This window comes from Larimichthys crocea, unplaced genomic scaffold (genome assembly GCF_000972845.2).
Source record: "Larimichthys crocea isolate SSNF unplaced genomic scaffold, L_crocea_2.0 scaffold143, whole genome shotgun sequence".
Taxonomy (NCBI): Eukaryota; Metazoa; Chordata; class Actinopteri; family Sciaenidae; genus Larimichthys; species Larimichthys crocea.
The window spans coordinates 257974-282122 of NW_020851961.1; the positions used below are offsets into that span (position 1 = coordinate 257974).

At 46.4% G+C, this 24149-nt stretch overlaps 4 protein-coding genes across 5 annotated transcripts in view; 3 read left to right on the plus strand and 1 right to left on the minus strand.

Moving 5' to 3' along the window:
* Positions 1-535: 535 nt before the first annotated feature.
* entpd6 (ectonucleoside triphosphate diphosphohydrolase 6) lies at positions 536-13212 on the plus strand. The gene is made up of 14 exons (XM_027275517.1): positions 536-682; positions 1788-2049; positions 3986-4062; positions 4419-4562; positions 4635-4710; positions 6026-6061; positions 6143-6225; positions 8696-8775; positions 8855-8923; positions 9505-9599; positions 10828-10968; positions 11111-11167; positions 11281-11393; positions 11473-13212. Exons 2-14 carry the CDS (start codon positions 1812-1814, stop codon positions 11554-11556), a joined length of 1293 nt encoding a protein of 430 aa, XP_027131318.1. The 5' UTR covers positions 536-682; positions 1788-1811; the 3' UTR covers positions 11557-13212.
* Positions 13213-13949: 737 nt separating this feature from the next.
* Positions 13950-16980, minus strand: LOC104936919 (barrier-to-autointegration factor). Its single transcript, XM_010753014.3, has 4 exons — positions 16888-16980; positions 16745-16786; positions 16045-16171; positions 13950-14305 (listed from the first exon to the last, which is right to left on the minus strand). Exons 3-4 carry the CDS (start codon positions 16168-16170, stop codon positions 14159-14161), a joined length of 273 nt encoding a protein of 90 aa, XP_010751316.1. The 5' UTR covers position 16171; positions 16745-16786; positions 16888-16980; the 3' UTR covers positions 13950-14158.
* A 191-nt stretch (positions 16981-17171) lies between these two features.
* pygb (phosphorylase, glycogen; brain) lies at positions 17172-18601 on the plus strand. The gene is made up of 2 exons (XM_019276740.2): positions 17172-17592; positions 17694-18601. The coding sequence occupies exons 1-2, from the start codon at positions 17350-17352 to the stop codon at positions 17724-17726; spliced, it is 276 nt and encodes a 91-aa protein (XP_019132285.1). The 5' UTR covers positions 17172-17349; the 3' UTR covers positions 17727-18601.
* Positions 18602-19416: 815 nt separating this feature from the next.
* Positions 19417-24149, plus strand: part of ninl (ninein-like) — an 18198-nt gene continuing 13465 nt past the window's right edge. For both annotated transcript variants that reach the window (XM_027275490.1, XM_027275491.1), the window contains exons 1-4: positions 19417-19725; positions 22052-22257; positions 22350-22446; positions 22711-22904. In XM_027275490.1, the coding sequence (XP_027131291.1) occupies positions 22075-22257; positions 22350-22446; positions 22711-22904 (474 nt within the window). In that variant the 5' untranslated portion in view covers positions 19417-19725; positions 22052-22074. The remainder of the gene's footprint in view (positions 19726-22051; positions 22258-22349; positions 22447-22710; positions 22905-24149) is intronic.

Genomic DNA, 24149 nt, shown 5'->3' on the forward strand with positions numbered 1-24149 from the left:
GTCTGATTGGCTGCTGCAGGTTAATGAGGTAATGAATTCACACCAGCTGCTCACACACTTAGAGGTGGGAAAACCTCCTACAGACTGCAGGACCACTACAGACTGCAGGACCCCCTACAGACTGCAGGACCCACTACAGACTGCAGGACTCCTACAGACTGCAGGACCCCTACAGACTGCAGGACTGGTTCTGGTTCTAGTCCTGAAGCAGCTGGTAAACGCGGTTGTGTGTCTGCAGCTCATGGACTGACCTCAGTCAGCTGGGCTTCATGTCACGTGTTGGGGGCGTGGTTCACCCGTCACGTAGCGTCCGCGCAACAACGCATGCGCAGCGTCTGCGTGACGTCTGTCCATTGAAAATGAACTGACACGTTAGAGGTCTGACGTCATCGCAGAAGTGCTGTACACGTTTAGTTAGTGTGCACACACACACGCGCACACACACACGCACACACTCTCACACGCACTCTCACTGACACGCGCGCACTCACGCGCACGCACGTGTCTTTGTGTCGTGTTTTCGGCCACGTTACCACGTCCGTCCCCTTTGACGTCATCACGCTGCGCCGTGTTGACAGTCGTAGCGGTGGTTCGGTTCGGTTCGGTTCGGCTCCAGAGGATGAAGAGCAGAGTGACCCACATTTGGTTTTAACGGAGCTGCTCACGGGCTCGGTTCAGTTCGGTACGTAAAGTGACGTGTTTCCGGTTTGTTCTGTAAGAAAAGCTGCTGTTAGCATGCTGCTAATGCTAACCTGAGCTAAAAACACCAGATGAGGTCACGAACAGCTGATCAGCGTCATCATTAATGTTAATGACGAATGATTAATGATGAATAATTAATGACGAATGATTAATGATAAATAATTAATGACGAATGATTAATGATGAATAATTAATGACGAATGATCGTGTTTCTCTGATCATTGAACAGCTGACAGAGTCAGAGAGGTGTTAGAAACAATGATCATCAAGTAACCATGGTAACCACGAGGAGAGCTCTGTGACATCACAGCTCTGTGACATCACAGCTCTGACATCACAGCTCTGACATCACAGCTCTGTGACATCACAGCTCTGACATCACAGCTCTGTGACATCACAGCTCTGACATCACAGCTCTGACATCACAGCTCTGTGACATCACAGCTCTGACATCACAGCTCTGTGACATCACAGCTCTGACATCACAGCTCTGACATCACAGCTCTGTGACATCACAGCTCTGACATCACAGCTCTGTGACATCACAGCTCTGACATCACAGCTCTGACATCACAGCTCTGTGACATCACAGCTCTGTGACATCACAGCTCTGTGACATCACAGCTCTGACATCACAGCTCTGACATCACAGCTCTGTGACATCACAGCTCTGACATCACAGCTCTGTGACATCACAGCTCTGACATCACAGCTCTGACATCACAGCTCTGTGACATCACAGCTCTGACATCACAGCTCTGTGACATCACAGCTCTGACATCACAGCTCTGACATCACAGCTCTGTGACATCACAGCTCTGACATCACAGCTCTGTGACATCACAGCTCTGACATCACAGCTCTGACATCACAGCTCTGTGACATCACAGCTCTGAGACATCACAGCTCTGAGACATCACAGCTCTGAGACATCACAGCTCTGACATCACAGCTCGGTGACATCACAGCTCTGTGACATCACAGCTCTGACATCACAGCTCTGTGACATCACAGCTCGGTGACATCACAGCTCTGTGACATCACAGCTCTGTGACAGTCTCTCTCCTTCCTGTTTCCTCTGTCAGGTCGTAGCTGCACAGAATGAGGTGATGAAGAGACCAAAGCTGGTTGGAGTCTTCCTCTTCGTGAGCTGTCTGCTCGCCTACCTGATGTTTGTCAAACGTCACTTCAACACCACCAAGCCTCAGGCCTTCAAACTACCTCCACCCCACCCACCGGCATCACCTCCACCTGCCGCCGTGCAGAGCTTCCAGTACGGCATCATGTTCGACGCTGGCAGCACGGGGACCAGAGTCCACGTCTTCAAGTTCCAGACCGAGGACAGAGGTACACGCTAATGTCGACCTCTGACCTCTGGCCCTGAGCGGGTCACACGGCGTCACAGCAGCATGACACATCTGAACAAAGTCATCGGACCGGTTCAGTCCGGTCGTTCGGCTTCACCACTGACTGGGGATGTAACGATGCATCGTGACACGATTAAACATCGGTACAGATGTGACGACTCACCGGTCGACAGAAAAATGAGTCGTGATTCTTGGCAAATGCGAGAGAAGCAGGATATGTTGTTTTTCTTACGTTATCTTAAAAAAGTCACTGCTCGGTGATTCATTGGTTCAGCGTCAGACGTCAAGTCACGTGACTCACGTCACTACGTAGGTACGGAGACAGAGCGAGGGAAGAAACAGAGGACGCAGCGAGCAGCTTGAAATCAGCTGCGTGGAGTATTTTAGATTCAATATGTTCACAAATACAACCGTGAGAAACAGACTGAACCAGAACAGCATGGAAACATAGAGAGACTGCAACATATAGAGGCAACACGAGCAACATGCAGCGGCAACACAAGCAACATACAGCGGCAACATATAGAGGCAACACGAGCAACATGCAGCGGCAACATATAGAGGCAACACGAGCAACATGCAGCGGCAACACGAGCAACACAAGCAACATGCAGCGGCAACACGAGCAACATGCAGCTGCAACATGAGCAACATGCAGCGGCAACACGAGCAACATGCAGCGGCAACACGAGCAACATGCAGCGGCAACACGAGCAACATGCAGTGGCAACACGAGTAACATGTAGCGGCAACACGAGCAACATGCAGCGGCAACACGAGCAACATGCAGCGGCAACACGAGCAACACAAGCAACATGCAGCGGCAACACGAGCAACATGCAGCGGCAACATGAGTAACATGTAGCGGCAACACGAGCAACATGCAGCGGCAACACGAGTAACATGTAGCGGCAACACGAGCAACATGCAGCGGCAACACGAGCAACATGCAGCGGCAACACGAGCAACATGCAGTGGCAACACGAGCAACATGCAGTGGCAACACGAGTAACATGCAGCGGCAGATCAGCCACAGTGAGAAGCAAAGTAACGTTACGCCGCCTCGAGAGGAAACCTGCACATCACAGCAGTTTACTGAGTGTTTCTAAAGAACGCAGATATCTGTGTTTGTTGTTTTAGATGTAAGTTTAACTTTTTATAAGAGAACAAACTGTTTGAGAGTTTCTGGAAAGAAAGCACCTCAGATTTTTTTCCTACAAATAAAAAGAATTGTGAGAAAATCGTATCGTGAACAAAAAATCGCGAACTGCATCAAGTCGTGAGTTGAGTTTATCGTTACATCCCTACTGCTGATCAATGTTTCATCATGAAGTCTGAAGTCTGTTGGGTCACAGTCTTGAAGCGTTTCCCTCGATCAGAAATGAGAGTTTTAGGTTTTTTTGTTGTCGTTTATTGAAAGTTCACCTGAATGCTGGGACTGACGTTTTAGGACGTTGAGGTATGCTGATGTTTCTGGCCTGTGGATAAATGATGCTTTAGAATTCGTTCATCGCTTCATGTTGATGATTAATTAGCTTTCAGCTGTCAGTCTTTAAACAGACTAACTCATCAGAGTATATCGGAGGTTTCGGACTCAGTGCTCGGCCAAATGCCTTCGTTATCGCATTTAGCCGCTAAGCTAAATCAGGCTGAGTGCTGTTTTGGCTCCTTTTGTTAGCATGGCGGCTAACCGGACTAATGGCAGCACCGTTAGTTAAACAGGCCGTGAGGTCGTTAAGAGCTTAATGACAGATTAATGTCGGCACTGGTCCAGAGTCAGCCGAGACACAGCAGGTCCAATTAAAACAACACTGAACCAGCTGCTGCTCTGATTGGCTCCCGTTACCTCAGTGTGTGTGTGTATATATGTTATATTCATGTTACATATGTGTTATATTTATGTTTGTTTCCTGCAGAAGCTCCCAAACTGGCCCACGAGACGTTCAAAGCCATCAAACCTGGACTGTCTGCGTACGCTGATGACCCAGAGAAGGTACGACAGTACAGTGTGACATCATTGACCAGCGCTCTTCTGTTTTTTGACTCTTTAAAGGTCCCATGTGTCACACTAATGTTTTTAACTCTGTGTCTAATTAGCTGAAAATAAGGTGTCCGCTGTGTTTTCACTGTACTTCCTCTGTTGAGGGTGAGGCAAGGGGGGTGCAATCCACACTTCATCACTAGAGGGCACTAAATCCCCAAAACACTGAACCCTCAAGTCTGAATCAAAATCACACATGTTGATATGGTTCAGTGTGACATCACTTCCTGTGGGTGTCATCTGATAACAGCTCATGGACGCTAGCATGTTAGCATGTATCAGCTGACCCTCTCCCGTGGTGTGTTCAGTGTTCAGTGGGGATCGTGGCGCTCCTGGAGGTGGCTAAGTCCAGCGTGCCCATGTCCATGTGGAACGCCACCCCTGTGGTCCTGAAGGCCACGGCCGGCCTCCGCCTGCTGCCTGGAGAGAAAGCCAAACATTTACTGGACAAGGTGAGACAACATGAAGACCTGATCCTGAAGGGTCGAGTCTGGGTCAGTTCTAACCCTTTCCTTTGTGCCCAGGTGAGGGCGCTGTTTCTGGAGTCCCCGTTTTTATCCAGAGATGACAGCGTGTCCATCATGGACGGCACTGATGAAGGTAGGACGTCCTCTCTGCTCCCTCTTCGAGGCTGCTGAGCCTGGTTACATTGCCTGCTAACCCAGCTCCGGTTCTGGCATGACACAAGGCAACACGAGCTAAAGTTAGCTCAGAAATCACTGCTAACATCAACAACATCTTCTTCTGTGGTTATACACCTCAGTGAACCTTCTTCTTCTGTGGTTATACACCTCAGTGAACCTTCTTCTTCTGTGGTTATATACCTCAGTGAACCTTATTCTTCTGTGGTTATATACCTCTGGTCTGTTTGGATGCCTCCCGTCATGCTAATCCTTTTAAAGTCGTATATACGTATATACATTTATGTCTATGTGGGATAATGTCCTGTTAATCTTGAGGCAGATCACCTCCCCCTCGCCTCTCAGATTTTTTCTCCTTGCTGTGAGCGGATCAGCTCGTTACTCGTCCATAAATGTCTTTGGATGATTACTGAATTAACTTCTTATCTCTTCTAATGGACACATTCCTCCATCGGCCTCGTTATGGAGGCGGCCCTCCACCCGTCCTGATGGAGCGACTTATTGTTAATGCTGCTCTCTGAGTGGAGCCGAGTCTCTCCGGACGTGTTTGTTTTGTTTGATACGAGGAGCCCGTAATCACCGCGAGGTCAGAGGTCACCGCTAAAAGGCTCTAATGCATCCAGCTGTGATGTCATCAAGAGTCCATCCTGAGTGAGGTCACAGCTGAAGCATCCATCCATCATACGTTAGCAGCAATAACGTTAGCTACATGAAGCTACATGACGCGGCATGTATCTGTCAGCTGCTATTACCTGTTATTAGCTGCTATTAGCTGCTATTAGCTGCTATTACCTGCTATTAGCTGCTATTAACTGTTATTAACTGCTATTAGCTGCTATTACCTGCTATTAGCTGCTATTACCTGTTATTAGCTGCTATTAGCTGCTATTAGCTGCTTTTAGCTGCTATTACCTGTTATTAGCTGCTATTACCTGATATTAGCTGCTATTAGCTGTTATTAGCTGCTATTACCTGCTATTAGCTGCTATTAGCTGGTATTACCTGCTATTACCTGCTATTAGCTGTTATTAGCTGCTATTACCTGCTGTTAGCTGCTATTAGCTGCTGTTAGCTCAGTTTGTTAGCCTGGAAGACAGGGAGCGGAGCTGGTGTCGTGCCAGAACCAGAGCTGGGTGATACATCAGTTAGCATCATGAATCAGGTTACATACTGAACTCATTTAACAAACCATAGCGAAAACATTGGTGAGCATGAAGCTAACGTTAACATGGCCGACATGGCGTCCACTGTATAACTTCCTGTTTGTGGTGCAGGTATCTCTGCGTGGATCACGGTGAACTTCCTCATAGGTGAGTTTAATGTTTCACCTGAGGACTGTGATGAGCTGTGATTGGATCAAACCGTCCGTCTGACCTCTCTCTCTGTGTCAGGTGACCTCCACAGCGCTGACACAGTCGGCATGTTGGATTTGGGCGGAGGCTCGACTCAGATCACCTTCAGCCCTCAAGACGAGGTGAGGGCGAGCCACATGCACAACACACTGACACTCTCTCTCTCTGTTAGTGGCATCACAAGATTTAATCTGTACATGTTAATCCAAACACATGAGGAGGAGGAGGGGAGAGGAGGGGAGAGGAGGGAGAGAGGAGAGGAGGAGGAGGAGAGAGAGGAGAGGAGGGGAGGAGGAAGTAGTTATTATTTATGTAGGTCAGACGGAACATGAAGGATTGAAGAATCCACCAATCAGAGCAGACGTCTTTTTGTTAGAAAGCCCATATAAGGAGTCGTCAGTTTTCCTGTGTCTTTACAGCGCGCTGTTAAGTTTCGTTTTGATGACGTCATCAGTTACTTTTCATTCTACAGTTAACGTTCACTAATGTTCAGACGTTCACCAACGTTCACTAATGTTTACAAATACTCACTAAGGTTCATTAACATTCACCAACACTCATTAACGCTCACTAACACTCACTAATGTTCAGTAACTTTCACTAACGCTCACTAACGTTCAGTAACTTTCACTAACGCTCACTAACACTCACTAACGTTCAGTAACGCTCACTAACGCTCACTAACGTTCAGTAACTTTCACTAACGCTCACTAACACTCACTAACGTTCACTAACGTTCAGTAACTTTCACTAACGCTCACTAACACTCAATAACGCTCACTAACGTTCAGTAACTTTCACTAACGCTCACTAACACTCACTAACGTTCACTAACGCTCACTAACATTCAGTAACTTTCACTAACACTCACTAACACTCACTAACGCTCACTAACGTTCAGTAACTTTCACTAACGCTCACTAACACTCACTAACGTTCACTAACGCTCACTAACGTTCAGTAACTTTCACTAACGCTCACTAACACTCACTAACGTTCAGTAACTTTCACTAACGCTCACAAACATTCACTAACGTTCAGTAACTTTCACTAACGCTCATTAACACTCACTAATGTTCAGTAACTTTCACTAACCCTCACTAACGTTCAGTAACTTTCATTAACGCTCACAAACATTCACTAACGTTGAGTACCTTTCACTAACGCTCACTAACACTCACTAATGTTCAGTAACTTTCACTAACGCTCACTAACGTTCAGTAACTTTCACTAAGGCTCACTAACACTCACTAACGTTCAGTAACTTTTACTAACGTTCATTAACTTTCACTAACGCTCACAAACATTCACTAACGTTCAGTAACTTTCACTAACGCTCACTAACACTCACTAATGTTCAGTAACTTTCACTAACGCTCACAAACACTCACTAATGTTCAGTAACTTTCACTAACGCTCACTAACGTTCAGTAACTTTCACTAACGCTCACTAACGCTCACAAACACTCACTAATGTTCAGTAACTTTCACTAACGCTCACTAACATTCAGTAACTTTCACTAACGCTCACAAACATTCACTGACGTTCAGTAACTTTCACTAACGCTCACTAACGCTCAGTAACGTTCACTAGCGCTCACTAACGCTCACTAACACTCACTAATGTTCAGTAACTTTCACTAACCCTCACTAACGCTCACTAACGCTCACTAATGTTCAGTAACTTTCACTAACGCTCACTAACACTCAGTAACGTTCACTAGCGCTCACTAACACTCACTAATGTTCAGTAACTTTCGCTAACGCTCACTAACACTCACTAACACTCACTAACACTCACTAACACTCAGTACGCTCACTAACGCTCACTAACACTCACTAACACTCAGTAACGTTCACTAACACTCACTAATGTTCAGTAACTTTCACTAACGCTCACTAACACTCACTAACGCTCACTAACACTCAGTAACGTTCACTAACGCTCACTAACACTCACTAACACTCACTAACGTTCACTAACGCTCACTAATGTTCAGTAACTTTCACTAACACTCACTGACGTTCAGTAACTTTCACTAACACTCACTGACGTTCAGTAACGTTCACTAATGTTCACTAACGCTCACTAACACTCAGTAACGCTCACTAACGTTCAGTAACTTTCACTAATGCTCACTAACACTCACTAACGCTCACTAACTTTCACTAACGCTCACTAACGTTCACTAACGCTCACTAATGTTCAGTAACTTTCACTAACGCTCACTAACACTCACTAACGTTCAGTAACTTTCACTAACGCTCACTAACGTTCAGTAACTTTCACTAACACTCACTAACGTTCAGTAACGTTCGCTAACGTTCACTAACGTTCACTAACGCTCACTAACGCTCAGTAACAGTGTTTCTCCTGTCATCACCTGATGGGGGCAGTATATAATAACATTAATCAGCTGTTAACATCATGTGTATTCCATCCTCACTGACATATATAAAGTATAGAACAGTATTTGTGGAAGTGTGTCCGTGTCTTTGATTGGGGACACGCACCACATCTTGAGCCTCCCTCCCTACTCCCCCCTTTCTTCATGTGGATGCTAACTGTGGATGCTAACTGTCTCTCTGTAGAAAACCATCCAGACGTCGCCCATCGACTTCATCAGGTCCTTCCAGATGTTTAACAACACACACACGGTGTACACTCACAGGTACACACATACACCTGATTGGCTCATTGATTGATCAGCTGACTCCTGTCTGACTTCCTGTCTGACTTCCTGTTGACAGTTATCTTGGTCTGGGTCTGATGTCGGCTCGACTCGCCGTGTTAGGAGGCGTCGATGCGTCACCACGTACGTACTGTCACTGTGTCAACTTCCTGTTCTCAGCTCCTCCTCTTCCTGTTATCACCCAGTCCTCCCAGATAAATAAGTCATCTTTTAATAACAGCTGATTAATTCTGTCTGTGTGTCTGTGTCTGTGTGTGTGTGTGTGTGTCTCTGTGTGTGTCTGTGTGTGTGTGTGTGTGTCTCTGTGTGTGTCTGTGTGTGTCTGTGTGTCTGTGTGTGTCTGTCTGTGTCTGTGTCTGTGTGTGTGTCTCTGTGTGTGTCTGTGTGTCTGTGTGTGTCTGTCTGTGTGTGTCTGTCTGTGTCTGTGTCTGTGTGTGTGTGTCTGTCTGTCTGTCTGTGTGTGTGCCTGTGTGTGTGTGTGTGTCTGTGTGTGTGTCTGTGTGTGTGTGTGTGTGTCTGTGTGTGTGTCTCTGTGTGTGTCTGTGTGTCTGTGTGTCTGTCTGTCTGTGTGTGTCTGTGTGTGTGTCTGTGTGTGTCTGTGTGTGTGTGTGTGTGTGTGGTGGTTGTGTGTCTCTGTGTGTGTGTGTGTCTGTGTGTGTGCGTCTGTGTGTGTCTGATGTTGTGTGTGTGTGTGTGTGTGTTCAGTAGGGGGGCAGCACTGAGCTGGTCGTCCGTGCCTGGTCAGAGTACTCGGCAGGTGGAGCATGCTGACGTTGTTTACACTGTGAGGGGTCAGAAAGCAGGTGAGCTGCAGGTCACTGAGTCACGTGTCGTCATGATGAAAGAGCTTTCACGGCTTCCTTTTATCTCCGTTTGAACTGGGCCATCCAGCATTATTACTGAACCTGACTGATGATGTCCACAGTTTGACATTTCCTGCATTCAAACAACACGTCAGAGCGGGGGAGGATCCAGGAAGGATCAAGAGGGCGTTGTTGTCGTTCCATCTCTGGACTTTGTAGTTTTCCACAGATCACGTCAACAACATTCACCGTCGCTTCATGACGTAGTCGACTCCTATCACTCCGCATCTACCTCTCCTTCACATCTGTCACTCGTCACCTCTCCTTCACATCTGTCCTCATCTCCTCTCCTCATCACAATCTGTCCTCATGTCCTCTCCTTCACACCTGTCCTCATCTCCTCTCCTTCACATCTGTCCTCATGTCCTCTCCTTCACATCTGTCCTCATCACTCGTCCTCATCTACATCGTCCTCATGTCCTCTCCTTCACACGTCCTCATTCCTCTCTTCACATCTGTCCTCATGTCCTCTCCTTCACATCGTCCTTATCTCCTCTCCTTCCATCTGTCCTCACTCCCTCGCCTTCACATCTGTCCTATCCTCTCCTCACATCTGTCCCATCACCTCTCTCACATCTGTCCTCATCTCATCTCCTTCACATCTGTCCTCGTCACTCTCCTCACATCTGTCCCATCTCCGCTCCTTCACCGGTCCTCATGTCCTCTCCTTCACATCTGTCCTCATCACCTCTCCTTCACATCTGTCCTCATCTCCTCTCCTTCACGTCTGTCCTCATCTCCTCTCCTTCACATCTGTCCTCATCTCCTCTCCTTCACATCTGTCCTCATCTCCTCTCCTTCACATCTGTCCTCATCGCCTCTCCTTCACATCTGTCCTCATCACCTCTCCTTCACATCTGTCCTCATCTCCTCTCCTTCACATCTGTCCTCATCACCTCTCCTTCACATCTGTCCTCATGTCCTCTCCTTCACATCTGTCCTCATCTCCTCTCCTTCACATCTGTCCTCATCTCCTCTCCTTCACACCTGTCCTCATCACCTGTCCTTCACACCTGTCCTCATCACCTGTCCTTCACACCTGTCCTCATCAAAGGTGTTCATGACTCAGGAGGTTTTTGTTTTTTTTACTATTTGACCGTGACCAGTGTTTTTTACCCATGATGCAGCAGGAGCAGGTAGGAACCTTTGAGCCGTGTGTGTGTTTCAGGGGAGCCGGTTTATGAGGCGTGCCGCAGCAAAGTGGAGAAGGTTCTGTACAGGCAGGTGGAGAAGGTGTCCGAGGCCGCTGACATGGAGTTCTACGCCTTCTCCTACTACTACGACCGGGCCGTGGACCTGGGAGCTATCGGTACCAGGCTAAACGTGTTGTTGCTCAGTAAAAGTTATTTTATGTGAAGCGAGACCAGATCCAGAGTTCATGTGAGGCCAGGACCTGGGCCCTGAAGCTGTCAGGTACTTGTTGGTTCTGATCCGGGTTCTGTTGGTTTCAGAGGAGAAGAGTGGAGGAACCATCCGGATGTCTTATTACATGGAGGCAGCTAAACGAGGTGAGACGACTCCACCTGGTGGACAACACCTGGAACTACACCTTTAAAATACAGGCAGTCTCAGAGAGGGGTTCTGATCCATAAACCTGGTTCTGTCTGTGGTCTGGTTGCAGTCTGTAGCAGTCTGTCCGTCAGTCCTCCTCAGAGTCCGTTCCTCTGTCTGGACCTGGTCTACATCTCAGTCCTGCTGCAGGAGCTCGGCTTCCCCCCAGACAAACAGTTCAAGGTGAGTCTGGACCAGGACCAGTCTTTAGACCTCCGGGTTTGTGTGACCTGGTTCTGATCCAGTCCTGTTTGTGTTACAGCTGGCAAGGACGATCCACAACGTAGAGACGAGCTGGGCTCTGGGAGCCACGTTTCATTACATCGAGTCCCTGAAGAGACACTGATGCTTTTATTGTGAAAAACCTCAACACACACATCCTGAATGTTCAGACCTCACCTGGACCCAGACCCGACCAGACCCGGACCCAGACCAGACCAGACCAGACCTCAGTGGAGCCTGACACCTATTTGGCTGGTCCCTGGTGATGTCACAGTGGACCTGAACACATCGTCTGAGCATTGAAGCTAATGTGCTGCTAATGTGTAGCTATCATGAAGCTAACATACTGCTAACATGAAGCTAATGTGAAGCTAACATGTAGCTATCATGAAACTAGCGTGAAGCTAACATGGAGCTAACATGTAGCTATCATGAAGCTAACATGTAGCTAACATGAATCTAACATGTAGCTAACATGAAGTTAACATGTAGCTAACATGAAGTTAACATGTAGCTATCATAAAGCTAACATGAAGCTATAATGAAGCTAACATGTAGCTATCATAAAGCTAACATGAAGCTATAATGAAGCTAACATGTAGCTAACATGAAGCTAACATGTAGCTATCATGAAGTTAACATGTAGTTAACATGAAGCTATTATGAAGCTAACATGAAGCTAACGTGTAGCTAACATGAAGCTAACATGTAGCTATCATGAAGCTAACATGTAGCTAACGTGGAGCTAACATGAAGCTAACATGTAGCTATCATGAAGCTATCATGAAGTTAACATGTAGTTAACATGAAGCTAACGTGTAGCTAACATGTAGCTATCATAAAGTTAACATGTAGCTAACGTGGAGCTAACATGAAGCTAACATGTAGCTAACGTGGAGCTAACGTGGAGCTAACATGAAGCTAACGTGGAGCTAACGTGGAGCTAACATGAAGCTAACGTGGAGCTAACATGTAGCTAACGTGGAGCTAACGTGGAGCTAACATGAAGCTAACGTGGAGCTAACATAAAGCTAACGTTCTGCTCAGTCTCCTCTGACATCACTGAACATTAAAGGTACTGTAAACCAGCCAATAGCAGACGCTCGTCAGCAGGTGTCAGGTTTCATCTGACCGTCCAATCATACGCTCCATTGGTTCCTCACAAACTGCACTTTGCTTCATAGTGACCTCATGGAAACGCTCAGAGAACCTACAACAAACGTTCAGAGAACTAATTTCTTCTTCTGTGTTTTTATTAACGGTGGACGGGTTCTTAAGGTGGACTGTTTAGTTATTAATTGGTTCTTAAGGTGGACTGTTTAGTTATCAGGGTCTAAAGGTTGTTTATTTTTTTAGTTTATGTTGAATGTTTCAAACTGTTTGTGCCAAAAATCGTCGACAATGTTTCTGATCGGTTCTGTTCAGACCGGTCCAGACTTCAGGCCGTCGTGGTTCTGATCCTCCTCGGTACCTTCAACCCGTCAGATCTTCTGACTCGCCATGAAAGGTGCTGATGATGTCATATTTAATGTATTCAGCTGCAGTGGTACGTTCAGGACTGACGAGCGTCTGAACGACCTCACGCGTTGAACTTTTCTATCGACAGCGGCTCTGATTGTTTTTCTACTCTGAAGGAACTTTTTACACTTTTCTGCAATAAACGAATGTTTGAAAAGCTGAAGAGCCAAATTTAAATATCAACAACTTTAATATTAATTAATAAACTCTAAATATTCAAATTACTACAGGAGGAATAATAAACTTTATTTTCATGTTCACACTTTGTAGTTTGTCTTTATTAATATCTGAAATTAATACAAATAGTTTGTTGTATTTATTTTGTTTGTTAAATATTTAACGCAGCTAACATGCAGCTAACGTGCAGCTACCGTGGAGCTAACATGCAGCTAACGTGGAGCTAACATGCAGCTAACATGCCGGCTAACGTGGAGCTAACAAGGAGCTAACATGCCTGCTAATGTGGAGCTACCATGGAGCTAACATGCCTGCTAACGTGGAGTTAACATGCCTGCTAATGTGGAGCTAACATGCCTGCTAACGTGGAGCTAACATGCAGCTACCGTGGAGCTAACATGCAGCTAACATGGAGCTACTGTGGAGCTAACATGCAGCTAACATGGAGCTACCGTGGAGCTAACATGCAGCTAACGTGGCGCTAACATGCAGCTAACATGGAGCTAACATGCAGCTAACGTGGAGCTAACATGCAGCTACCGTGGAGCTAACGTGCAGCTAACATGGAGCTACCGTGGAGCTAACGTGCAGCTAACATGGAGCTACCGTGGAGCTAACATGCAGCTAACGTGGAGCTAACATGCAGTTAACATGCAGCTAACATGGAGCTAACATGCAGCTAACATGCAGCTAACGTGGAGCTAACATGCAGTTAACATGCAGCTAATGTGGAGCTAACATGCCTGCTAATGTGGAGCTAACGTGGAGCTAACATGTCTGGTTTGGTGTGTTTGAACTGAAAGAAGTGAAACTGACAAATCGTTCAGACACAAAGCTTTTATTTCCGTAAACGTCGTCCAATGAACCGAGCTGATGAAAACAGGTGAACTAAGACCTGTCGGGACACTGTGACATCACAACCGTCCAACAGGAAGTAGGCCAAAGATTCACCTGGAAACAACAGCAGAGATGAACAGGAAGAGGCGGGGTCTCGTGTGAAGAGGCGGGGTCTCATGTGAAGAGGCGGGGTCTCAGAGGAAGGCATCGCACCACTCCCTCAAGCACTGAGCACATGAGCCGGCCTGGCGGGAGTTTGCGCCGCTGGCGTCTTTCAGCCACTCGGTGAACATCTCAGAGTCTTTCCTCAACAACAGGAACTGACCGAGGACCACATACGCCTGGAGAACATGTGAAGAACGTAAAAACAACATGTGAAGAACATAAAAACGTAAAAACAACACGTGAAGAACATAAAAAAAATTTAAAACAACACGTGAAGAACATAAAAACGTACATTTCACTTTATAAAATGTTCTGTGTGCGTTCTCTCTATGTTCTCTGCGCGTTCTCTGCGCGTTCTCTATACGTTCTCTGTACATTCTCTCTATGTTCTCTATACGTTCTCTCTATGTTCTCTATACGTTCTCTATACGTTCTCTATACGTTCTCTATACGTTCTCTATACGTTCTCTGCACGTTCTCTCTGCATTCTCTGTGCGTTCTCTATATGTTCTCTATATGTTCTCTGTACATTCTCTCTACGTTCTCTCTATGTTCTCTGTGCGTTCTCTGTATGTTCTCTATACGTTCTCTATACGTTCTCTGTGCGTTCTCTGTACGTTCTCTGTACGTTCTCTATATGTTCTCTGTGCGTTCTCTATATGTTCTCTGTACGTTCTCTCTATGTTCTCTGTGCGTTCTCTGTGCGTTCTCTCTATGTTCTCTGTATGTTCTCTGTGCGTTCTCTCTATGTTCTCTGTACGTTCTCTATACGTTCTCTCTATGTTCTCTATACGTTCTCTGCGCGTTCTCTGTACGTTCTCTGCGCGTTCTCTCTACGTTCTCTGTGCGTTCTCTCTGCGTTCTCTGTGCGTTCTCTATATGTTCTCTATACGTTCTCTGTACGTTCTCTGTACGTTCTCTATATGTTCTCTGTACGTTCTCTCTATGTTCTCTGTGTGTTCTCTGTACGTTCTCTCTATGTTCTCTGTGCGTTCTCTGTATGTTCTCTGTATGTTCTCTATACGTTCTCTCTATGTTCTCTCTATGTTCTCTGTGCGTTCTCTCTACGTTCTCTGTACGTTCTCTCTATGTTCTCTGTACGTTCTCTCTATGTTCTCTGTACGTTCTCTGTAGGTTCTCTGTACGTCCTCTCTATGTTCTCTCTATGTTCTCTGTATGTTCTCTGTACGTTCTCTCTATGTTCTCTCCATGTTCTCTCCATGTTCTCTGTACGTTCCCTGTGCGTTCTCTGTGCGTTCTCTGTATGTTCTCTCTATGTTCTCTGTGCGTTCTCTGTGTGTTCTCTCTATGTTCTCTGTATGTTCTCTGTACGTTCTCTCTATGTTCTCTGTACGTTCTCTCTATGTTCTTTCTATGTTCTCTCTATGTTCTCTGTACATTCTCTCTATGTTCTCTCTATGTTCTCTCTATGTTCTCTGTATGTTCTCTCTATGTTCTCTCTATGTTCTCTCTATGTTCTCTGTATGTTCTCTCTATGTTCTCTCTATGTTCTCTGTATGTTCTCTCTATGTTCTCTCTATGTTCTCTGTACGTTCTCTCTATGTTCTCTCTATGTTCTCTGTACGTTCTCTCTATGTTCTCTCTATGTTCTCTGTACGTTCTCTCTATGTTCTCTCTATGTTCTCTGTATGTTCTCTCTATGTTCTCTCTATGTTCTCTGTACGTTCTCTCTATGTTCTCTGTACGTTCTCTCTATGTTCTTTCTATGTTCTCTCTATGTTCTCTGTACGTTCTCTCTATGTTCTCTGTACGTTCTCTCTATGTTCTCTCTATGTTCTCTGTACGTTCTCTCTATGTTCTCTCTATGTTCTCTGTACGTTCTCTCTATGTTCTCTCTATGTTCTCTCTACGTTCTCTCTATGTTCTCTGTACGTTCTCTCTACGTTCTCTGCACCTTGTCGAAGCCTTGCTGTTCCAGCTTCTTCCCCAGAATCTCGCCGATGCCCGACAGCGCCGTCACCGGTTTGTCTCCCATCGGCTCCCCGACGAAGTCTCGGTGCTTCTGAGACGTGGTCGACATTCTGATGGAACCAGAACCAGAGTCACATGACAGACCGGGCCAGACTGGACCCGTTTACACAGATATTGATCATTTAAAGGGCCGGCCTGTTTTTCATCTTTAGTTCATGTTTGTTTATTTTTATTATGATTTTTTTTTCTGCTTCAAAGTAAAAAATAAAGTTAATTAATGAATCCTTTCAAAATAAAATAAAATATATATTTTTTACATATTTTAACTTTTTTATCAGTTTATTAAATGTTTGACAAAAAGTTTTAAATTAAAAGTTTAAACTTGCAGAAAAAGTAAAAGTACAAATACAAACTGAAAGTACTCGAGTACACGTTAGAGTACTACATTTAAAAGTAACTGAAGTAACAATTTGAGAGTATTACCTTTAAGATGTAGTTAAAGTACTCAAGACTAAAGTAACTAAAGCTGTCAAAAGTAATGGAGTACTTCCTCTGACAGGGAGTACAAAGTAAAAGTACCTTCAACGTACTTAGTTACATTGACCTGACTCAGCTGGTCTCAGACCAGTAGAACCAGTGAGACCAGCTGGTCTGAATCGAAGCGGGTCACAAAGGTTCTTTACCTGCTGGTTCTGGTTCTGCTGGTTCTGGACCGGCGTCACGTGCTGCAGGATCAGACAAACAGCTGTGAGGTTCGGGACTCAAACGGCGGATTTTACCGCCCAGAAACAGCTGAAACAGCGCGAGGACGTCACCTGTGCCTCACCTGCGTTCAGAGAACTTCCGCCCTCACGAGGAACCCGCGAACTGAAGTTTGTTTTTTTTTTTATCTCACGAGAGGCGTTTTATTCTGAAACCCGGAAACACGAGCGAAGCAGCTGACGCTCTGACGCTGACGTCATGACGCAGACGGTCAAAGATGGTTTGTGATGGAGAGGAGTCACTCTGAAGGTTTTTATTGGCTGCTGGAAACACCAATCAACAGCCAGCCTCTGTGATTGGTCAGAGTGAGACGTCTTCCCGCGCTTTAAGCTCTCTGTTCGACATTCCTCCGCTGACCCCGCCCCCTGCCCATCCAGGCCCCGGCCCCTCCGGAACGTCCCAGCTGTTTCCAGTGGGCGTGGCCGCGGGCTGTTCCGGCTCTACCTGCAGACAGGTGTGTTGGCTCCCCGCGGGCTCCCCTCCCCGCTCGGCCCGGTCCCCGCGCTTCTTCTCCCGGTGTGGGAACATGGCGGTGCCTCTGAGCGACCAGGAGAAGCGGAAGCAGATCAGCGTGCGGGGCATTGCGGGGCTCGGAGATGTTGCGGAGATCAAGCGGAGCTTCAACCGACACCTTCACTTCACTGTGGTGAAGGACCGGAACGTGGCGACTCCCCGGGACTACTACTTCGCCCTGGCGCACACCGTCCGGGACCACCTGGTGGGCCGCTGGATCCGCACCCAGCAGTACTACTACGAGAAGGACCCCAAGGTAGGAGCAGCAGCCCGGGCAGCGTGCTGTCTGCCGGGCAGAGAGTGCACGGAGCTCCGCTGAGAAAACAGCTGGTTTAAGTTTTCTTTGATTTTCTGCAGACAAACAGAACCAGAAACATACGAACGGTTTGACGTCACATGGGTCGGTACCGGACATCAATTCGGTGCCAAATTAACCTCCAGATGTTTCCTAATTCATCCAGTTTAAATTGTTCTGTTCTCTGGACCTGCTGTGCTGGTTTGAAACATCCAGAATCAGACTGATGGACTGTCACCGCACAGAGGCTACAGATGTGTCAGTGCGCTTTGATACGACAGAGAGGAGTCTGGGAAATGTAGGAAAGAACATGTTGACCATCGAGAGGAGGAAGTCATGTTCAGTTTGTTTCCTGATAAAATTGTTTGTCTGTCAACCAACAACTAACCAGATAACCAACAACTAACCAACCAACAGCCAACCAACCAACCAACAAACAACCAACCAACCAACAACCAACCAACCAACCAACCAACAGCCAACCAACCAACCAACTAACTAACAACTAACCAACCAACCAACCAACCAACTAACCTCGGGACAGTTCTCCAGCGATCGGACCATCCTGCAGTATGCCCGCGACATCTGGGGAGTCGAACCATCTGACGTGAAGATCCCGCCGCCCAACGAGCCGCCGCTCGAGTCCCGTGACTGACGAACCGGGTCGGGAATCAGAAGTGAGATGTTTACACCGACGTTTAGTCCGCACTAATTATATTCATATACAGAATTTATTCATTCATCACAGGAAGATAAAACTATATAAAATATAAATTCATAGTCTGAACTTCCTGTAACAAACTGACATGATGATCAGTGTTAATGACGTGAACACTGATCAAAGCTCTGACTCAAGAAGAACGAACACTGACTTCATCAGTTTGTGACTCTGTGATGCTCGATTCTGTTTTACACTTTAAAATATCTTCATGTTTCACACTGACTTCAAATTAAACGTGATGCAGAAATGTTTCTGTTGATTTTGATTGTGTAATGTTTTCATTGTTCATTAAATTTAAATGTCTTTGTTTTGAACATGAAGTCTGTATGAAGCCGTCGGGCAGAGTGGCAGCTCTTTGTAGAGACGGGTTGAGAATACTTTGAGGACAGATGAAATACTTCATGTATGTAGAATAAAGTGGCGTGCTGAGGGGGAAACCTTCAGTGAACAGCAGCGTCATGGTTACATGTCGTGACACAGCTGTGACTGATAACCAGGTGTTGACCTGAGGTCAGGAGACGGACAGGGGCCCACAGCATGGTCAAGTCTCCTGGAAGAGTTCAAGGACTTTCCATGTTCCACAGTTCATCTCCTTACCTGGTCAGGTGTCACACTTTGTCTCAGATGTTTCACTGCAGCACAAACTCAAACAAGTATTAAATGATTTTTACCCTGTGATGACCCGACACATGAAGAAGGACCAAACACACCGAGTACTTTACCCTGTACTCACTGTAAGAGCTGAGTACACACACACACACAGTACTTTACTCTGTACTCACTGTAAGAGCTGAGTACACACAGAGTACTTTGTATTCACACCATCATCATGAAAACTTTCTCATAATGTCGACTCTTTGTCTAAAGTAATCTATTACCCTGCCTTCAGGTATTCTATTACTCTGCCTTTAGGTAAAGTAATCTATTACTCTGCCTTCCGGTATTCTATTACTCTGCCTTTAGGTAATCTATTACTCTGCCTTTAGGTAAAGTAATCTATTACCCCTCCTTCAGGTAGAGTAGTTGGCAGGTGGGTGTCAGGTGTACAGGTGCAGGGTACTTACTGTATGACCGGAAGTACCGGCTCGCTCAGTAGCGAGCCCCTTTTATTGTGAAAGGTTTGACCGGAAGTCTGTCCATGTTACCGGTAGCTTCCCGCGGTGGTTGTCGGTCGGTCAGCCGCTCCGGTATTCTCAGTGATGTCGGCGGGTTAACGGTGGACTGAGCGGGGCTGCGTGTTCATGGAGGAGCCGTGAAGGAGGACCGGAGACACCGGAGAGGACCGGAGACACCGGAGAGGACCGGAGACACCGGAGAGACCGGAGGACCTCCCGCGGGAGGAAACTTCATCACAACTTTACCGTCAGCTTCAGGTACCGTTACCGGGCCGTTACCGGCAGACTGACGGTGTGATGGCGGCAGATGACGCGTTGTTTGATCTTCCTTCTTCGTGGTGTTGTCGGCTCTTTGTTCCCGCGGCTCGCGCGGCTCCGTTCCCATGGTGAAGCGTCATCAGCTCGCGAGACACACAGGAAACGTTATGAGTACTTTAACGGACCTTTGAAGTACTTTTACTTTTACTGAGCTAGACTGAAGTACTTTTACTTTTACTGAGCTAGACTGAAGTACTTTTACTTTTACTGAGCTAGACTGAAGTACTTTTACTTTGACTGAGCTAGTCTGAAGTACTTTTACTGAGCTAGTCTGAAGTACTTTTACTTTAACTGAGCTAGTCTGAAGTACTTTTACTGAGCTAGTCTGAAGTACTTTTACTTTAACTGAGCTAGTCTGAAGTACTTTTACTGAGCTAGTCTGAAGTACTTTTACTTTAACTGAGCTAGTCTGAAGTACTTTTTACTGAAGTGTAGTTGAAGTAGTTTTACTTTAACTGAGACCTGAGTCTGAAGTAACTTTTACTTTGACTGAGCTAGTCTGGAAGTACTTGTACTTTAACTAGCTAGTCTGAAGAGTACTTTTACTTTGACGGGCTAGAAGGGCTACTTGACTCGAGCTACCTCTGATTCTAACCTGCGTTGTATCTTTACTTAACTGACGGCGTAGTCTGACATGTACTTTTACTTGAATGAGCTAGTCTGAAGTACATTTTTTACTGAGGCTAGTCTGAAGTACTCTTTACTTTTACCTGATGCTAAGCTTGAAGTACTTTTACTTTTTACTGAGCTAGTCCGACGTACTTTTACTTGATGAGCTAGCTGAATTGCTGAGTCGTCTGAAGTACTTTTACTTACTGACTCAGTCTACGATAACTTTTACTTTTACTGAGCTAGCTCTGAAGTACTTTTACGTTGTACTGAGCGTAGCTGAAGTACTTTATTACTGAGCTAGTCTGAAGTACTTTTACTTTGATGAGCTAGTCTGAAGTAACTTTTACTTTGAATCGAAGTTAGTCTGAAGTACTTTTACTTTGACTGAGCTAGTCTGAGAAATGTTAACTTTACTGAGGAGCGAGTCTTAGTAGTAAACGCATTTTACTTATTGTTTACACTGCAGCGGAAAATGTATTTATAGTAGTACTACCACTGTGTTATTTAAAGGTATCCTAATACTAAAAGTACAAGGGTCGTCTGTCCTCCAGTTCTGGTCCTCTGTGTCCTGTCCAGCCACTGACTCAAAGTGTATTACGGTCCTTCAGTGTGTTCGTGTCCCTCAGACTGTCAGTCTACTCGTAAAGGTTTGAACAAGAAGAGGAGCCTGATGGCTTGAAAGCTTCTGGCTGGGAGACGGATCACCCTGGTTCTTGTGATTGGACCCGCAACACCCGAGAACTCTCTTCGTCAGAGACGTAGTACTTTAGATGGGATCACCCGGGCCTCCAGCTCCACTGTATAGAATCTTGGAGTTGTCCTTGATCAGCGGATTTGTCCTTTTAACGTCACATAAAAACAATTCGAGGACATGCATCTTCACCTACGTCAACATCGTAAAATCAAGACGCCATTTGTCTTCTCAGGCGGATGCAGAACAAAAGATACCACGCCAATTGGTTATAGCTTCAAGGCTGGACCTATTGTAAACTCTTGTTTATCAGGCTGTACTCCAATAAGTCTCTATAGGAATTTGCCAGTTAATTCAGCAATGCTGCTGCACGTGGTCTGACAGGACCAAGATCAGAGCTCACACATCTCTCCCATTCTGGCTTCCTTTGCATGTGGCTCCCTGTTAAATCTAGAACTAGATTTAAAATTTTCCTCTTACTGCTTACAAGCTCTTCATGGTTCAAGGCACCATCATAGCTAAAAGAGCTCATCGTACCTTACTACCCCTCTAGAACACTGCGCTCTCAGGACGCTGGGTTCCTTGTGGTTCCTTGTGGTTCCTTGTGGTTCCTATAGTCTCCAAAAGTAGATTGGGAGCCAGAGCTTTCAGCTATCAGGCTCCTCTTCTGTGGAACAAACTACCATTCTGGGTTCAGGAGGCAGACACGGTCAACACCTTTAAGAGTAGACTGAAGACTTTCCTCTTTGATAGAGCTTATAGTTAGTGCTGGCTCAGGTCATCCCTTAGTTATGCTGCCATAGGTTAGACTGCTGGAGGACGTCTGTCCGTCCTGGGAGAGGGATCTGTCCTCTGTGGCAGAGGGTGTCACTCCCTGGACAGATTGTAAAATGTACTTTGTGACTTTGGGCTATACGAATAAAATAAAATCTGATTGATTGACTCAGGTGTGATTGACCTCAGGTGCTGCACTGTGATGCGGAGTGATGGAGAAGGCGGAGCACAGCCGCTACGTCACCCAGTTAAAGGCGGAATTCGACAGCTGTGACACGACGGCCACCGGCTTCCTGGACCGAGACGAGCTGACGGTGCTCTGCCAAAAACTACACCTGGACGCTCACCTGCCACTGCTGCTGGACACCCTGCTGGGAGAGCGCACCTACGCCAGGGTACCACACCTACACCAACACACCTACACCTAAACACCTACACCTACAAGGGAGCTAACAGCTTGTTCATAACGCCTCGTCTGTGCCTTCAGGTGAACTTTGAGGAGTTCAAGGAAGGCTTCGTGGCCGTCCTGTCCCGCTCTCTGGACTTCAGCACATCAGAGGATGACAGCAGCTACCTGGAGCCAGGTGAGACACGTAAAGCACCATCACTGAGCCTCGTCATGCTTTGGTGCCCCCTAGTATTTCAGGACTGCACCAAATGTGGATTAATCCGCTGCTGAAAATAGGTCCCAACATGCACAAACCTGGACGTAGTCTCCGTGACTCATCTAGTCTTTAGCAGTCTGTCTCGGTGGATGTGGTGCAGAGCTGCAGACATGGTGCTCCACCTCCTCCACCACAGCTACAGCAAACACAGAATGAAGTCTGTCTGTCTGTCTCTCTGTCCAGTTGTTCCAGACGAGGTGAAGCCAAAGTTTGTGAAGGGAACGAAGCGTTACGGCCGTCGCTCCCGTCCCGACAATCAGCCGGACACCGCTGACTCTGAGGACTCGCCACCGTCCAGAACCAAAGCTACGGACTTGTCACCGCCCGGCGTCCGAAGAGCCAAACTGAGACGATCAACATCTCTGGAGAGCGTCGAGGTGAGACGGACAGTCTGTGTTCTTTAAAAGACAGTCCAGGTTTTAGACAGTCTGCAGGGACGTCACGGAGACTACGTCCAGGTTTTAGACAGTCTGCAGGGACGTCACGGAGATTCTCTGTGTGTGTGTCTGTGTGTCTCTGTGTCTCTTTGTGTGTGTCTGTGTGTGTCTCTGTGTCTCTTTGTGTGTGTCTCTGTGTGTCTCTGTGTCTCTTTGTGTGTCTCTTTGTGTGTGTCTCTGTGTCTCTTTGTGTGTCTGTGTGTCTCTTTGTGTGTCTGTGTGTGTCTCTGTGTCTCTTTGTGTGTGTCTCTGTGTGTGTCTCTGTGTCTCTTTGTGTGTCTGTGTGTGTCTGTGTGTCTCTGTGTCTCTTTGTGTGTCTCTGTGTGTGTCTGTGTGTCTCTTTCTGTGTGTCTCTGTGTCTCTTTTTGTGTGTCTCTTTGTGTGTCTCTGTGTCTCTTTGTGTCTCTCTTTGTGTGTCTGTGTGTGTCTCTGTGGACTGGGTGAGGTCCGTCTCAGATATCAGCCTCTCTGGTTGTTCTGCAGTGGACTGGCTGAATACCTGAGGGGGGAGTCAGGGAGGAGCCGGCTGGGGGAGGTTTGGTGGTTTTGGGGGCGTTGGAGGTTTTTCAGGAAGTGGGATTGTGAGGAATGTTCTGCTGGCAGACTGCGTTCTGGTTCTGGCTGCAGATCAGACGTGGATCAGTTTGTTTCAGAGAAAAAAAGTTTGACTGCAGCTCCTCTTCTTTATGAGTGTTCACAACAAACACTGATCCTGATCTGAGGCCTTTAACCTCCACATCACTGTCCTGGATGTTGTTTACCTTTCTAACAGTGAACACAGCAACAGAACCTCTGAACCAGCAGTGTCCAGTCTAACAGTGAACACAGCGACAGAACCTCTGAACCGGCAGTGTCCAGTCTAACAGTGAACACAGCAGCCTATCAGGTGTTTTCTTGTCAGGTTTGGCTCGTGGCGTCCCAGGCTGAGTCGGTTCATTTAGCTACTCAGCTGATCGATGTTTACATAATGTTAGCAGCTAAATCTACATTAGCTTGTATTATGAGTTAGCCTGTTGCTAACTGTAATATTCCGTCCATTAACTTCCATGTTAAATTTTCCTGCTCGTTTGGGCAGTAAAGTTTGTTGTATTACTACATACTTTTACCAGAGTACTTTAACAGTGTAGTATTTGTACTTTTACTGTAACAGAGTACTTTTGCAGTGTAGTATTTGTACTTTTACTG

Coding starts and splice junctions, on each gene's coding strand:
- entpd6 (XM_027275517.1), top strand. CDS start 1,812: ATGAAGAGACCAAAGCTGGTTGGAGTCTTCCTCTTCGTGAGCTGTCTG. Junction 4,063..4,418: donor ACGCTGATGACCCAGAGAAG/GTACGACAGTAC, acceptor TGGTGTGTTCAG/TGTTCAGTGGGGATCGTGGC. Junction 10,969..11,110: donor CGTGGACCTGGGAGCTATCG/GTACCAGGCTAA, acceptor TGTTGGTTTCAG/AGGAGAAGAGTGGAGGAACC.
- LOC104936919 (XM_010753014.3), bottom strand. CDS start 16,170: ATGTCGACCACGTCTCAGAAGCACCGAGACTTCGTCGGGGAGCCGATG. Junction 14,306..16,044: donor AACAGCAAGGCTTCGACAAG/GTGCAGAGAACG, acceptor CATGTTCTCCAG/GCGTATGTGGTCCTCGGTCA.
- pygb (XM_019276740.2), top strand. CDS start 17,350: ATGGCGGTGCCTCTGAGCGACCAGGAGAAGCGGAAGCAGATCAGCGTG. Junction 17,593..17,693: donor ACTACGAGAAGGACCCCAAG/GTAGGAGCAGCA, acceptor GATTTTCTGCAG/ACAAACAGAACCAGAAACAT.